The sequence below is a fragment of the Hylobates moloch genome, unplaced genomic scaffold (genome assembly GCF_009828535.3).
Source record: "Hylobates moloch isolate HMO894 unplaced genomic scaffold, HMol_V3 SCAFFOLD_5, whole genome shotgun sequence".
In the NCBI taxonomy this organism is placed as follows: domain Eukaryota; kingdom Metazoa; phylum Chordata; class Mammalia; order Primates; family Hylobatidae; genus Hylobates; species Hylobates moloch.
This window is the reverse complement of record NW_026652280.1, coordinates 115,966,776-115,983,497: the sequence shown is the minus strand read 5'-3', so window position 1 is coordinate 115,983,497 and position 16,722 is coordinate 115,966,776. Positions and strand designations below refer to the sequence as shown.

Here is a 16,722-nt window from a genome sequence, read left to right as displayed (position 1 = left end):
GTGGGTTTAAATAAGACCTTGTCTCTTGGTACCATAGTCATTAATTTTTATAATTTTTTCTTTTCACTAGCATTTTGACATCTCAAGGGGCTGGTGACAGATACATGTTTTCTGAGGAAGGCAAAAATCTTCCTCAGAAGATTTAGGATTATTTTGAGCCTCCTTTTTCTAATCTTTAAATGAGTATAATGATATTAGTACATCATAAGGTGTTTGTGATAAGCAAATGAGATAATAATTATAAATCATTAGGCATAATGTCTGTTACACAGTATGGAATTGTGTATTTGCTTTTATTCATCATTAATACCATCACCTTTATAATTTTTATTAATAACTGATGGTTTCCAGTTATACTGCCACATAAAATACATACATTAAGCAATCTTTGCTTTTCTTTATTTTTCTCCATACACACAGACTTGACACATTAGATAATTCTTAGCTTTAAAATGGTTGGGTTCATTTTTTGTTTTTCTTAAGAGACAAGGTCTTGCTCTGTCACCTAGGCTAGGGTGTAGTGGTGCAGTCGTAGCTCACTGCAGTCTCCTGGGCTCCAACAGTCTTCCTGCCTGAGCCTCCTGGGTAGCTAGAACTACAGGCATGTACCACCACCCCCAGCTAATAAAAAATTTTTTTTTGTAGAGGTGGTCTTGCTGTGTTGCCCAGGCTAATCTAGAACTCCTGACCTCAAGTGTTCTTCCTGGCTCTGTTTCTGAAAGTGCTGGGATTATAGGTGTCAGCCATGGCACCTGGCTGGCATTCTTAAATGTGATAAGTTGTTTAAAATTCAGCACAAAGTTTTCCACTATAATTTTTATAAATGATGGAAATATTTCAGATAGTTCAAAAAAGCATGTAAGCAAATTGGAGTGATTTTATACAACAATATAGTACTAATTATATTATATTTTTCCATTCTTTTTTGGGAAAATGGCTTAACTCTTAACAGGGACCTTTGCCTTCACAACGAACTTCTGGTAAAGACCTTCTGAAACTACATTTTCTATCAGCTGAATCAAGCTATCTCTCCCTCTCCCACCCTCCTGCTCCCTAATGTTTTTAGCTTCTGAATCAGCAAAATTCCCCTTTGTTTCCAGAGACCGCAACAGCTAAAAAGAATACTTTCTACTTTTTTTTTTTTTTTTTTTTTTAATTACATCCACAGTATACGGGCATTCTTTCTTCTTTCTCTGTCCAGATTGTAAGAAGGAAATTCTCTATCACAGAGATCTTTACTTTGTGCTATCCAATATCGTGTCTGTCTCCCATCTAGCACTCAGCACGCTGGGTTATAAGGCCTGTTTGCTTGTTTGTGTCCCCAATACCTTGCATAAAACCTTACAAACAGCTGCTTAATCTTGTCTCAGAATCACTCCTTACTCTTTGAAGATTTTTGCTCTCTCTCTCTCTCTCTCTCTCTCATACACTGATTCAATCAGAATTCTTAGTGATTTTACTATCCATATAGAATCTATATGGATATTATAGATGATTTACTACCCTGGCTTGGCCTGTCATTTCCTTGATGTCCATCCTACCTTTAAGGCATTCATACCATGGTTTTACTCTAGGCTGTGTGATTACCAGTAACTATAATACCTCCCTAATCTAATTTCCAAGCATCTTATCCTCCACTACTCACTACTTTTTTCTTTATCCATCTCACTTCCTTTTTTTTTTTTGAAACAGGGTCTCTCTCTGTCACCCAGGCTGGAGTGCAGTGGTGTGAACACAGATCACTGCAGCTTCAACCTCCCGGGGTCAAGAAATCCTCCCACCATAACCTCCTGAGGAGCTGGTGCTACTGCAGGTGCATACCACCACACCTAGCTTTTTTTTTTTTTTTTTTTTAATTTTTTATAGAGACAGGGGCTCACTATATTGTCCAAGCTGGTGTTGAACTCCTGGACTCAAGGGATCCTCCTGTCTTTGGCCTCCCAAAGTGCTGGGATAACAGGTGTGAGCCACTGCACCCAGGCCATCTCATTTCCTTTAGTGCCCTTCAACTTCATTACAACCTGTAGTCCATTTATCCTAACATCTTTTTATTATCCCTTATATCTTCAACCCCCTCTGCATATAGCAGGTCCATGGTCCATCATTTATAATTCTCTTGAATATATCCTCAACTCCCGTGACTTTTCAGCGGCCTTTGACTCAGTTTATCATTGCTTTCTAATGTAAAACCTTTATTCATTTGGCTTCCAAGAAGCAATACTTGCCTGATTTCCTCTGTCTCATTGGTTACTCCTAAGTCTCCTTTCCTAATTCCTCTTTATCTCCCCTACCTCTTAATGTTGGAGGACCTCAGGGTTCAATACTTGCACTTCTCTTTCCTAACAACACTGCTTTGGAGATCTTTAGTTGCTTGGTTTTAAATATAATCTGTATGCTGATAAGTACTAACTTTGTAACTCTGTCTGTATTAGGCCGTTTGCATTATTATAAAGAAATACCTGGCCGGGCACGGTGGCTCACGCTTGTAATCCCAGCACTTTGGGGGCCGAGGCCGAGGCGGGTGGATCACGAGGTCAGGAGATCGAGACCACGGTGAAACCCCGTCTCTACTAAAAATACAAAAAAATTAGCCAGGTGTGGTGGTGGGCACCTGTAGTCCCAGCTACTCGGAGAGGCTGAGGCAGGAGAATGGTGTGAACCCGGGAGGCAGAGCTTGCAGTGAGCCGAGATCGTGCCACTGCACTCCAGCCTGGGTGACAGAGCAAGACTCCGTCTCAAAAAAAAAAAAAAAAAGAAATACCCGAGGCTGGATAATTTATGAAGAAAAGAGGTTTAATTGGCTCATGGTTCTGCAGGCTATACAAGCATAGCTCCAGCATCTGCTTCTGGTGAACACCTCAGGAAGCTTACAATCATAGTGAAAGGCAAAGGGGAGTAGGTGTTTTACATGGCAAGAGCAAAGAGGGAGCGAGAAATGCCATACACTTTTAAACAACCATATCTCATGGTTGTGAGGGTAGCACCAAGCCATTCATGAGGGATCCACCTCCATGACCCAAACACCTCCCACAGGCCTCACCTCCAACACTGGGGATTACATTTCAGCATAAGGTTTGGAGGTGACAAACATCCAAACAATATCCTTATCTCTCATTTCATTTCTGAACTTCGAGCTCTTATATCTAACTGCCTCTTCAATATCTCTTTTTGTATATCTTATAAGCATCTCAAACATAACATGTCCAAACTGAACTCCTGATAACCTTTCCCTGACCTGGGTCTTTCCAATCTTTCCCATCTCAGTAAATAGTACCCTTTTAGTTGGTTATGCCTGAAACCATGGAGTCGTCTTTGACTGTATTTTTTGTTATATTCTGTGTACATCCAAACTCTCAGAAAACCCTATTGGCTTTATCTTAAAAACTTACCCAGAACTCAGCTACCACCACTAGAATCTAATGACACTATCTTGGTCTAAACAGTTGTCATCTCTCAGCTGGATAATTTCAGTAACCTCAAAACTGATCTCCCTGCTTCTCTTCTTCACCCCCTTCAGATTGTTCTCCACACAGTAACCATCATAATCCCATTTAAATGTAAGTCGGATCATGTTTTCCTCAGCTTAAATTATGCATTAAACTCAGAGTAAAAGCCCAGGTCTTTATTACATTTCCCTGAAAGGTCCAAATGAGAATCCTCTCTCTCTGTGCCTTCTCGGCCCCACCTCCTATACTCACCCACTAGGTTAACAGTGTTTCAATGAATCCAGCCTCCTTACAGCTTCTCATACACTTTAGACATGCTTCCCCTTGGGGCCTTTGCATTTGCTCTTTCCTCTGCTTGGGGTACTCTTCCTCCACATAACCGTAGAGCTTATTCCCTCACCTCCCTCACATAGTTGCTCAAATGTTACCCGTGAGGCCTTCCCTGAGCATAGTCTTTTAAAATATAACTTTATATTCCTACCCTCAAAATAAACTCCCCACCTTTACTTTTCTCTATAACATTTATTACCATCTTGCATACTTGATTTTTGTCTGTCTCCGTGTACACTCCTCCAGGGCAGAAATTTTTGCCTCTCATGATCACTAACATATCTGTAGGGCTACAACTGTGTCGGTGGATATTTGTTGTGAATGGATGAAACTTGTAGAATGTCCTTAAGAAGGAAGTTGGCATTCTCAATAGGAGGGGACACCAACCACAGCACTTTTGTAAGGACTTTTCTTAAACTGGATTTTCAGAACTCAGGTTGCCTGTATGTTTATTCTTTTGATTTAATAAGCAGAGACCATGATCTCTAGAGAACATCATAGAAATAGTATTGCTAGTATTTGTAGCACTTAACATTTGTAAGTAAACTCATTTGTTATATAAACATTTGGGCAATGGCAGAATTTAATTGGTTACCATAGTGGTGCAGTTCTGGAATATGCAAACTTTATCAATGAAAAATCCAGGAAACTTCCAGTTTTTACATCTTTCCCAGAAAATACACTGGCAGCAGTATAGGAAGCTCAGCCGTATTCCTGTGGCACACCATAGACGAATTTGAAGCTGGGGAAATGGCTGAGTGGTAGCATAGCTAACTCCCTGGAATACAAGAAACAGTACATCAGCCAGGGTAGAACAACCAGAACTATTTTAGATGTAGTAGACAAATAGAGGTAGTGGTCATGGGGAACAAGGAAGCCAAGGCACAACAAGCTTAAGAAACCTTGTGGATTTATCTTTTGTGTTTAATGCATCCAGAGGTAAAAAGATCCAAATTGTATAGTTATTTAATATAAAGACCCAAGATACATACATTTTTAATATTCGGCCATATGTGCTTTTAAAATAATATATATAAAATACTAAAACTTTTCTAAAAGAAGATTTTGTCTTGTATTAACCTCTGTAGTTACAACATAAGGTAATGATTGTCACCAAATAAAAGGAAGTTTAAAATTAAATAATTTTAATTTGGCATGACTAAAGCTCAGTAACTAAATGTTAACAATTAGTAAATTTAACTAAAGGGGATAGATAGTCATTGCACTATTCTCAAAACTTTTCTAAAGGTTTGGAATGAGGGGGAAAATGAAAATACATGAACAAACTCTTTTTTTTTTCCGAGACAGAGTTTCACTCTTGTTGCCCAGGCTTGAGTGCAGTGGTACAATCTTGGCTCACTGCAACCTCCACCTCCCGGGTTCAAGTGATTCTCCTTCCTCAGCCTACCAAGTAGCTGGGACTACAGGTGTGCACCACTACGCCCGGCTAATTTTGTGTTTTTAGTAGAGGTGGGGTTTCACCATGTTGGCCAGGCTAGTCTCGAACTCCTGACCTGGGGTGATCCACCTGCCTTGGCCTTCCAAAGTGTTGGGATTACAGGTGTGAGTCATTGCCCCCAACCATTAACAAGCTCTTTTTTTTTTTTTTAATTTATAAAGAAAAGCAATTTATTTCTTTTTTTTCATGTCCCTAAGATAATTTTTATTTGTACATTTGCAGTTTCTTTTTTTTATTATTATTATACTTTAGGTTTTAGGGTACATGTGCACAATGTGCAGGTTTGTTACATATGTATCCATGTGCCGTGTTGGTTTGCTGCACCCATTAACTCGTCATTTAGCATTAGGTATATCTCCTAATGCTGTCCCTCCTCCCTCCCCCCAACCCACAACAGTCCCCAGAGTGTGATGTTATAAAGAGTTTATTGACTGTCAAGATGATAAAAATCTTGCTATGCCATGGGAATAGAAAAAGAAAGATGATAAAATCTGCCAGTAGAGATATTGATTCTGGATGATTAAGTCATAGTTTAGTATTGGACTTATACCTCAGATTGTTAGAACTTGGGCAGTAGTTGTGTCATAAATTTGCAAATAAAATTATTTAGGATCAAAAGATCTGTTTCTAAAATTTATATACAGTTCTAAATCACACAAAAGCAAATTAAAGTGGTTAAGAATTCCTTTTTAATTCTACAGTTTACTGTCGTTTCTAGTCACCTCAGAGTTGCTAGAAACTTGTGTTATGTCTTGTTTTCTGTCAGGATAGCAAGTAATAAAAAATGTCGCTCACTTATAATTATGCTGTTCTAAATTGTTGCAGTATACATTCAAGAAATTTATATATTTATAATTGCATATTTTTTTAATCATAGGAGCAATTTACAGCAATGAGGGATTTGTATATGAAGAACGGCCAAGGTTTTGCACTAGTATATTCTATTACAGCTCAGTCCACGTTTAACGACTTACAGGACCTGAGGGAACAGATTTTACGGGTTAAGGACACGGAAGATGTAAGTATTTTTTCTCTCTGTAAGATGTTATGCCATCTCTCTGTGGCCAAATAAAAAAGTGCCTGTTTTCTCTATCAGTAGAGGATTTGGAAGTTATCTACCACATGCCCAAAAGAGCCCCTGTGACCAAAAAAAAAAATTTTAACTTTCAAAATTAACCTCGAAATTATGTGGTGAGATGTTTAGAAAATGAGGACATATGTGATAAAGTACTCATTGTGCTACAGGCTAAAAAGTGCTTTAGAGGAAAAAGAGGGGCCAAAGAATACTTCATAGAAGTGGGACCCGAGTTGAGCTTTGAAAGGTGGTAGTTATGTCAGAAACAGTGTTCAAAGAACATTATTAAGATCCATAGTGGTGTGTTTTTATTTCTAAAATTCCATTGGTATAATTCACACATCACAGTCTACCTCCTGGGCTCAAGTGATCTTCCCACCTCAATCCCCTGAGTAGTTGAGACTACAGGTGTGTGCCACCCTGCCTGGCTGGTTGTTTTTGAATTTTTTAGTAGAGACCAGGTCTCACTATTTTACCCAGGCTTGTCTCAGGCTCCTGAGCTCAAGCAGTCCTCCTACCTCAGCCTCCCTGGGATTACAGGCATGAACCATTGTGCCTAGCCAGGATTATATTCTTAAAATAATCTAGCATATCTATGTAGTAGGATCTCTTCCATTTTTTTTTTTTTTATCTCTTCCTTCTTCCGTTGCCTCTTCCCCTCAACATATACTTTCGTTAGTATTTGATGAAGCTTGCGGTCCCAAATAATGCATTTCAGTTGGTGGCAGATAATTGCTTATTTATTTTTTTAAAAGGCTAAGTAATGAGTATGTTATTGTTCATTTTATGTTTTTTTCTTCCCACAGGTTCCAATGATTTTGGTTGGCAATAAATGTGACCTGGAAGATGAGCGAGTAGTTGGCAAAGAGCAGGGCCAGAATTTAGCAAGACAGTGGTGTAACTGTGCCTTTTTAGAATCTTCTGCAAAGTCAAAGATCAATGTTAATGAGGTAACCTACAACTGCTGGGCAGCACAAACAAGTGCCTTTTTAGTTTGCTTTAAGTTAACAGCCAGACTTTTAAGAAAAAATTTTTATCTTTTAAGCAATCTTGATTCTATAATTTTATAGGAAACACTAAGTAATTCCTAGAAACTATTTTTTAGCTTACGTAAGGTCACTTTGATGGCTGTGTGAGGATACTTAAATTTACCTTATTGTAAAAGAGGACGCTAAAATTAAAGAATGTGTATAAAATCCTGCTAAGCCTCTAAGTGATATGCGATAAAGTGGTGTGTAAAAATTGTTACATCACCCTTATATTGTAATAATTATTTATCCAAATGCATATAAATAGGTTGTAAAGTCAAGTTGGAAAATAATATGTTTTCATGGATATCACAGAATTGTGTTCTGAGTCTTACATCACCTTTGGTGCATGACTCATAAGTGGGTAATCTGTGTGAGTATGGACATGTACTTGGAATTCACTCAGTCCTTTAGGCCTGATACAGCTGATGCACAAGGCTTTTGTGCGGGGCATGGGGGTGGGGTCACTGGATTAAGCACTCCACTATCTTGAAAACAGCTGTGGACAAGAATACTTAGCAAATAAGCTGCATGCCTGGGTGTAAAGGGCCAACAGTTTACTAGTTTACTGGGCCCCTAAAAATTTAGAGCAATTTCCAACTGTCCCCACCAGTCAACCTTAAAAAGTTCCCTTGCTTTTGTTAACCTTACCATAAGCCTTTCAAAGAAATAGAAACAAAACAGAATGGGCTGCTTTCCTGCCGTTGCATTTGCCATTTGTAGCATTACAGGTAATCAGTCAGAATTCAGATCACTTAACTACATAGGTGAGAGTGAGAGTGGGTTAAGTTATGAGTCCTCTGTTTTTGCTTGCTATTGTCTCTGGCCTGTGGTTCTGCTGGCCACTTTTTCGTGACTAATATTATGCTTATAGACTATTATCTGACTTTTAAAAATGACCAGGTTACTTTAAACACCTGGCAGGTAAAAAAAATTAAGCTTGCTTCAACTTCTGTATTTTACAGATAATCAAGAATGCCAAAGCTTGCTTTTTTATGTGAAACCATTTTTAACAAGTACATAAAAACAAGAAATTTATAAATTGTATTTATTCAGCAAATATTTATTGACTATTGTGTGTCTGGCACTGTGTCAGGCCCTCAGGTAACTGTCACTCAGACAGACACTTCCTGCCCTGAAGAAGTTTGCATCCTACTGGGGGAACAAGTCTTCCAGCAATAATTAAAGAAAAAAAGTGATTTTGATAAAGAATGTGTTAGAAATTGTGAGTGTGTTTGGCTGGCAGAACAGTGACATGAGGTCACTATCTACAAGATAATTGGCCTTACGGGATGTGGTTCCTTGCTGTCCTTGTCCTTACCTCCATGAGACCCACCAACCAAGTTCATCAGACTCCAGGCTCCGGTGGGGCTGAGTTGGGCCTGGGTCCAGTGCATAGGACTTCTCCCTTTGGGAGCCAGAGGACAGTATACTACATGTTTGTGAGAACCTAGATGCTATTAAACTTCCTCTGGATTAGTTTCCAATGCAGCAGAGATACTTTTTCGTAGCAGTCTTGTTAAAGCAGAGAGTTTATAAACGAGGGTTTATAAAAACAAACATAGAAAAACCATAAAATGAAATGCATTAGCCATCTCAAGAATCTTTACTTTTTGGAAAACATACAAACTTTATGCTCAGTTCTTGAGAGTGGGGAGAATGGAGCAGATAATTTGAGTTTCTTTTTAATATTTTTCTCTTTATAACCCGATAATCCAGCTACAGGATTTCTTTGGTAGTTAATAGTTCCTCACACAACTTTTGCCTTGTAAATTGTTTTGTGATTTTTGGATACCTGAAGTATAGATACTTTCAAAAATTCACCTCTTGGCCTTAAATTTGAAAACAGACACAAGGACATACTGCTTGGCTAAAGAGCCCCCTAATTCATTCATATATATATATAATTATATATATATATATATTTATATATATATAATTTTTAAAAAACTCTTATTCACACCACTTTGCAATGTTCTTAAAGTAGTATATGGCTATGCCAGAATCACAGTAGTCTTAATCAAGAATTAATTGTTCTTTGCAGAGGCTGGAATAGTAATTGGAATCAAGACATTCCAATTTAGGAATGGGAGAGGGATTGAGAAACTCTATTCTGTGTTCCCTTTAGATTTTTCTATAGTTCAGAGAGATGAGGAAGAACCTAGGCTGGGGCCTTTCAGCATTTCTAACCAAATATTATAGTTCGAACTTGCCCTCATCACTGAACCATCTGCTGCTGTGAGGTAGGCAATGTTTTCCAAAGAAATAATTTAGAATAATACTACAAACATTAATTACCTTTCTGTATAGTACCAGAAACCAGAAACTGGTTAGTATGAAGAAACTGAAATAGAAACTACTTGTAATTTTTATTAACTTACTGTTTTAGTTTACTTTTATTATTTTTTTATCTTATAGCTTATGCATTGAGTATAGGGAGCTAATGAAAGCTCATTTGTGGCTTAAGCACATTGAGTTCTTGAAGTTTTCAGAGTTTTGAAACAACTTGGACTTCGGAGTTGTAAAACAAACTACAATTTTGTTTATAAATTCTGTTTTCAGACTTTTTTTAGAAATAAGATGACAGAGAGTTAAATGATTTGAAGAGGATGGGAATGGGAAGAATGGAGCAGAAAGAAAAGAATTTAAATGAGTCACTTGCATAGCTTTTGGATAAATCATTCAGGTTTTTCTTTTTAACAGTTAATTTAGTCTTGTAGTCTGGACCATTTAAAAAAGTAAATAGGTAATTATCATTTTAAAGAAATATAATTATTTACCATCTATCTTAAAATACATGTAGACCGATAATTTAAAAATATTTTACTCTTAAAATGTACTCAAAAGATGTAAGAACAATAAAAAAGAATTTGTTTACCCTTCATCAGATTCACCCATTATTAAAATGTTGCCACTTGTTTACAGAAATTACACTTCTTTACCCCTAAATATTTTAGTGTATGTATCCTCAGATCAAAGACATTGTCTTACACAACCACAGCACAATGATTAGAATCCTAAAAATTGATGACACAGTCTGCGTTTGGTATATATTCAGATTTTACCAGTTGTCCCTGTAATGCTCCTTAAAGCCAGTCCGTTTTTTAATATACTTCTGCAAAGAACTATTTATTCCAGATTAGTATCAATAAGGGACTTCTGTGATACTTGTTTTTATTCCAAATCATTAGTAAGTGTTATATTTCATAGCAAAGCTTATCTATTTCGTGTTTTAATACCTTGGCATCAGAATTAAAATAGTCTGCTTTTATGAGATAAGCAGCATTGTATTTTTGTCTTTGATACTTTGCACTTTTCATCCAAAAATGAGTCCACAAGATTTATTAACAAACATTATTTGGGCTGGGCGCAGTGGCTCACACCTAAAATCTTAGCACTTTGGGAGGCCGAGGCAGCCAGATCACTTGACCTCAGATGTCTGAGACCAGCGTGGGCAACATTGCAAAACCCTTGTCTCTACGAAAAATACAAAAATTAGCTGGGTGTCGTGGTGCACGCTGTAGTTCACAGCTGTTCAGGAGGCTGAGATGGAAGGATTGCTTGAGCCTGGGAAGTGGAAGTTGCAGTGAGCCAAGATTGCACCACTGCACTCCAGCCTGGGTGACAGAGCGAGACTCTGTCTCAAAACAAAACACACAAACTAAAAACCACAAATATTTGTTACTTCAAATCAAGGATTAGCAGACTTTTTCTATTTTTTACTTTAACCAAAATTAACATCAAAGGCAAACAAAAATCATGTGCGTCTGCATGTGATACCTTCAAAGGGAGACAGTATCTCTTTTGTCCTATTTTAGACAAAAATGTATATAACCTAAATCTAATCATGAGAAAACCTCAGATAAACCCAAAGCGAGGGAAGTTACTAGCCTTTATTTTTCAGAAATGACAATGTCCTGAAAGGCAAAGGCCAAAGAACTGTTCCAGATTTTTAAAAACTAAAGTGAGAGGAAATAAAATGCAATGTGTGATCCTGAATGGATCCTGTCCTTGGAGGGGAAAGTTACTATAAAGTACATTATTGGGGCAATTGACAAAATTGGAATTTGCTCTGTAGTTATACAAAATAGTGTGTCAATCCTTAAATGTCTCAAGTGCAATAACTATAATGTGTTTATGTAAGAGAATATCCTTGTTCTTAGGAACAACTTAACTGTTAAAGGACTTAATAGTTAAGGTCTACTCTCAGGATTCAGAAAGTGTGTGTGTGTGCGCATGTGTGTGTATGTGTGTGTAGTAAAAGTGGCAAAATGTTACTAATTGGTGAATCTGGGAAGAATAGAACCGAAGTTGTTGGTACTATTTTTGCAACTTTTCCATAGGTTTGGAGTTTTCACTATTTTTCACTACCAGTTCTTTTTCTTGATTTGATGTCGAATATCTGGGAGCAAGGGCATTTCCTTCATTAGAAATAGGTAAGTCCTGCTTTCTGCCCTGATTGAAAGTCAGCAGAGCCTTCTAACAAACCTGACTTTAAAAGAAAGAAGCAGAATGCAGATCTAAGACCAGAATAGTACTTACCAGAATTGTTTTGTGGAACAAAGTCTCAAAAATTGGTTGAGTAACTACTTTTTTTCTTGTTTTTACTTAGATATTTTATGACCTGGTCAGACAGATAAATAGGAAAACACCAGTGGAAAAGAAGAAGCCTAAAAAGAAATCGTGTCTGCTGCTCTAGGACCATAGTCAGCAGCAGCTCTGAGCCAGGTAAGATGCTAAAAGCAGAACAAGTGCCTTTCTCATCCTCCTATTTTGGCTTTTTCCAGACTTTAGCTACTTCCCATTTCATCTGTTATGGTATTTCTAAGCTTCTGTAACTTGTAAATGTGATATATAACTTGTAGGTACAGTCATCTGTTGGATAACTTGCCCACTCCTCTTGAGATTCTAAGCTCTCTGACAGCAAGGACCATGTCTGTTTTTTCTTGCCACTGTGTCCCCAGTGCCTGATACAGAGTTGGGTTTTAAAAAATAGTGGTTGAATGAATAGAACGCCTTCCTAGATGACTCCCAAATTCATTCTTAATTGAAGTGAAACAGTAGTTGCTCTGAAATAAAAAGTTTAAGTGCACATTTGGTGAATTATCCCAAGGTGACATACCCGTATATAACAAGAGTCACCCTTCCCCAAATTAAATTAAAACTCTGCCCTGATTTCTAACTCCATGGATTAGTTTTGCCTCTCTTTGAACTTTACATAAACAAAAACGTAGCGTATTTTTCTGTGTCTGGCTTCTTGCACTCCAAAATATGTTTTTGAGAATTATTTATGTTAAATGTAGCAATAGTTCATTTTTATTGCATGACGGTACTGGCAGTATGTTTATGTATTCTGCTGTTGGTGTTCATTTAAGTTCTTTCTTTGGGGGAATTAGTATGAATAATTCTGTGCACATTCCTGTATGTCTTTGTGCACATGTACATGCATTTCTGTTGGGTACATATCTAAGAATGGAATGACCAGATCATATACTATACATGTGGACAGCTTTAGTAGATACTGCTAAAAAGTTTTTCAAAGTGGCTGTACCAGTTTACACACCCTGCAACGGTTTTTGAGTTCTGCATCCTCCCCAAAATTGATATTGTCAGTCTTCTTAACTTGACCCATTCCAGGGGATGTGTGGTGGTGTATCAGTGTAATTCTGGTAGTCATTTCCCTCTCTGGTATGAGTCAACTTCTTTCAAATAAAGGTTTTCTATTTAGGCTTCTAAGTATTAGTTGACTTTACCATTTTAGTTTCCACTAAGTGACCCCATTGGAAAGAAATTTATGACAGCATTTAAGCTGACTATCAAGTGAGAAACCAGGATCTATGGGGACTTTTTTCTTTAATTTGTATTGTATTTAAATCCCCTGAAGGTTTCTACTTAATTCTATAAATAATACCATAAAAGATTATTTTCATGGAGTGGATTTATTACATAATTTGATGCTTATTACATGATTATTACTAAACTTGGTCTCCAGTTGGAGTAAACTGGTCCCACTGGAAAGTTGGTTACACTAACTCTTGTAAGTCTCTTGGTCCATTTAGTAGATTATCCCTTAAGGGCTCCCAGTTAACTACTATGTGCTTCCTTAGAGATAGGAATCTCTCTAGTAAGGAAAACACCTGAGTAATTGTAGTTCCTTTTTTAAATGAAGGTACATAGAGGAAAAATGGGCAGAAAGGAGAAAAGGGCCTAGGGATTATCTCTGGTAGTCAGATTTAGGAAAGACAGCATCTGGCTAATGTTTGCTTTAGGCTTTTAAGGAAATCTTAATTCAATAACTTTTTTTCTTTGTTTTGAGACGGAGTCTTGCCTTGTCACCCAGGCTGGAGTGCAGTGGCGCACTCCGCTCACTGCAACCTCTGCCTCCCTGGGTTCAAGCGATTTCTCCTGCCTCAACCTCCCGAGTAGCTGGGACTTCAGGTGTGCACCACCATGCCCGGCTAATTTTTGTATTTTTAGTACAGACGAGGTTTCACCACATTGGCCTGGCTGGTCTCAAACTCCTGACCTCAGGTGATCCGATCCACCTGCCTCGACCTCCCAAAGTGCTGGGATTACAGGCGTGAGCCACTGCACCTGGCCTTGATTCAATAACTTTAAATCATCAGTTCCCTGAAAGTGATTATTAAGATTACTGGTGTATGTGTTTGTTTAGGTAAAGGTGCAAAGATAGAGAAAATGAAGACTCCAGTTCCAGTTTTTAAATACTATATTATTTAACTCTCTTATAGTTGACTGGCTCATTGACAGCTCATTACCATGGCTGGCCCTAGTTTAATTTCCAGTTCTCACAAAATATCCTTTTAGCTTATGTTAAAGGAAAAGGTGCCATCTCCTGGCCTATTATGATTTTTAAAATTCATTTATACACACCCAACAATGTGACAGTCCCTTGTGAGTTTTACCTTAGAGAAGATAAATCTTGACCTAGATCTGGAATAAGACTTTACTCCTGCTTGCATAAATTCTTAGACTCTGATGTGTAATAAAGTTTACTTAGTAAGTCATCCAAGATCTCTGTGGATGTTTGATAATACCAAATAATAGGTGACTTAGCAATCAGACTACTTTGCGTACATTTTACTGTGATTATAGACTTGAAGTGCCATGTTGTTCCTGTACTTTTAAAAGTACTGAGATACAGGATAGATTTAAATAGAAATTATAAACATTTTTAGTAAGAGTACATGAACTCTGAGGGCAGCTTATCTAGTCCATAGCCTTTAGGCAAAATTGTATTGAATCATGTTAATCTCCTTTTTATATGTCCCAGTTTTAAAGACATCTGAGAGAAATTCATCATCTGGATTCTTCCTTTTACCTAATTCTTGTCTGTTGAAAATAAGACTAACTTTGATTCTTCTGCTCTTGACTATGGGGATTAGCTCTTTCTGTATCATCCCTTGCCTTAACCTGTATTAGAAATGGTAATTCTAATATATAATCATAAAATGCTTGAATAAAGAATGTCTTATGGAAAGTTTATGGAGGCAGGTGTCCTTTAGTAAAAAAGGAAAGTAGAAATAAGATGGTAATGAGATAGAATAAAAATATAATTGTCTTCCTCTGTACAGACAGGATTGTCAGATGTAAAGGGAAACACTAAATATAATTGAGTATAACTAAGTATAACTGAGGATAATTCAGATTGATCAATTATAGACTCCTCTCTTGTAAACTTCTGTTTTTGATTTTTTAAAACATTTTAAAAGGGAATTTAAAATAGCCCTGTTACTGTAGCTGTTTAGCATAATTTAGTTCTCAAGTTATAATCAGCTAAAATCGTTATTTTTAAATTTTATTGAATACCTGCTTGTTTAGTACCATTTTCTGACATCAAGAGATTAACCATACGTATATGTATATCTGTATCCAATGTCTTAGATTACAGGAATGAAGAACTGTTGCCTAATTGGAAAGTGCCAGCATTCCAGACTTCAAAAATAAAAAATCTGAAGAGGCTTCTCCTGTTTTATATATTATGTGAAGAATTTAGATCTTATATTGGTTTGCACAAGTTCCCTGGAGAAAAAAATTGCTCTGTGTATATCTCTTGGAAAATAAGACAATAGTATTTCTCCTTTGCAATAGCAGTTATAACAGATGTGAAAATATACTTGACTCTAATATGATTATACAAAAGAGCATGGATGCATTTCAAATGTTAGATATTGCTACTATAATCAAATGATTTCATATTGACCTTTTTATCATGATTCCTCCCTATCAAGCACTAAAAAGTTGAACCATTATACTTTATATCTGTAATGATATTGATTATGAAATGTCCCCTCAAACTCATTGCAGCAGGTAACTTTTTTGAGTCATTGACTTCATTTTATATTTAAAAAAGTATGGAATATCATCTGTCATTATATTCTAATTAAAATTGTGCATAATGCTTTGGAAAAATGGGTCTTTTATAGGAAAAAAACTGGGATAACTGATTTCTATGGCTTTCAAAGCTAAAATATATAATATACTAAACCAACTCTAATATTGCTTCTTGTGTTTTACTGTCAGATTAAATTACAGCTTTTATGGATGATTAAATTTTAGTACATTTTCATTTGGTTTGTGTGTTTTTGTTATTGTTTATAGATTTAAGGCCTTTATTTTATAATGACCACATTGTTTTAAATGCGACAGTAGCTCCTTTCTGCCTAGTATCTGCAGAACACTGGCTTTAAACTATACTAAGTAACTGGTGATTTCTCTAGGAACAGACCTCGCACTTTCTGTTCTAAATATATTTATTCCTACTATACAGTAAAATACATCAGACAACATAGAATAGTTTTGTATATTCTCTCTTGATCTTAAAGATTGTATCTTATTGAATAAAAATCCCACTGTATATTATTTTTATATGTAAAAAGATTGTATCAGGGTTTAACTTTTACTATTTCAGATCTTCCACAGCTTGTAATTTCGTCAAGGGAATCCTTTTGCATTGTTAATTTGTTGGGTGTGAGTCCACCAATGAAGTGTTATGTGAAAAATTTCAAACTTGCTTTATAATAGATTGAAGAATTTGAGAGAAGTGAGAGAAAGTTAAAACACATAAAAGGAATGTGTTACTTTTGCTTAAACTACTTATGAAATAGTATGGTAGTAGTAATATGGAAGAGATTGCTAAGTTAAAATTGTAGCTTCCTATATAGTGGTGCTTTTTCTTTTCCTTCCCAGTTATTTTCTCTTTACAAAAGATAGGGCTTAAGTAAGACATGGAGCCAGGGTGATACTACTTACGTAGTCTCTATAAAGAGAGGTAGAACAAAAAGCTTGTTAGCCAATTAAGTTCTGGAAAAGGAAAGAAACAAGCTTAGAAAACCCTGTGCCTTGTCCTCAAATATTAAGGAGGAG

General features: G+C 36.7%; 1 protein-coding gene across 7 annotated transcripts in view; it reads left to right on the top strand.

Annotated features, from left to right (window-relative positions):
- The window catches only part of RAP1A (RAP1A, member of RAS oncogene family), a 95,234-nt gene extending 79,309 nt beyond the window's left edge, over positions 1–15,925 (top strand). For all 7 annotated transcript variants that reach the window (XM_058439467.1, XM_058439469.1, XM_058439468.1 and 4 more), the window contains 4 exons: positions 6,113–6,253; positions 7,117–7,260; positions 11,951–12,066; positions 15,241–15,925. In XM_058439467.1, coding sequence (XP_058295450.1) covers positions 6,113–6,253; positions 7,117–7,260; positions 11,951–12,037 — 372 coding nt within the window. In that variant the 3' untranslated portion in view covers positions 12,038–12,066; positions 15,241–15,925. The remainder of the gene's footprint in view (positions 1–6,112; positions 6,254–7,116; positions 7,261–11,950; positions 12,067–15,240) is intronic.
- Positions 15,926–16,722: the final 797 nt, after the last annotated feature.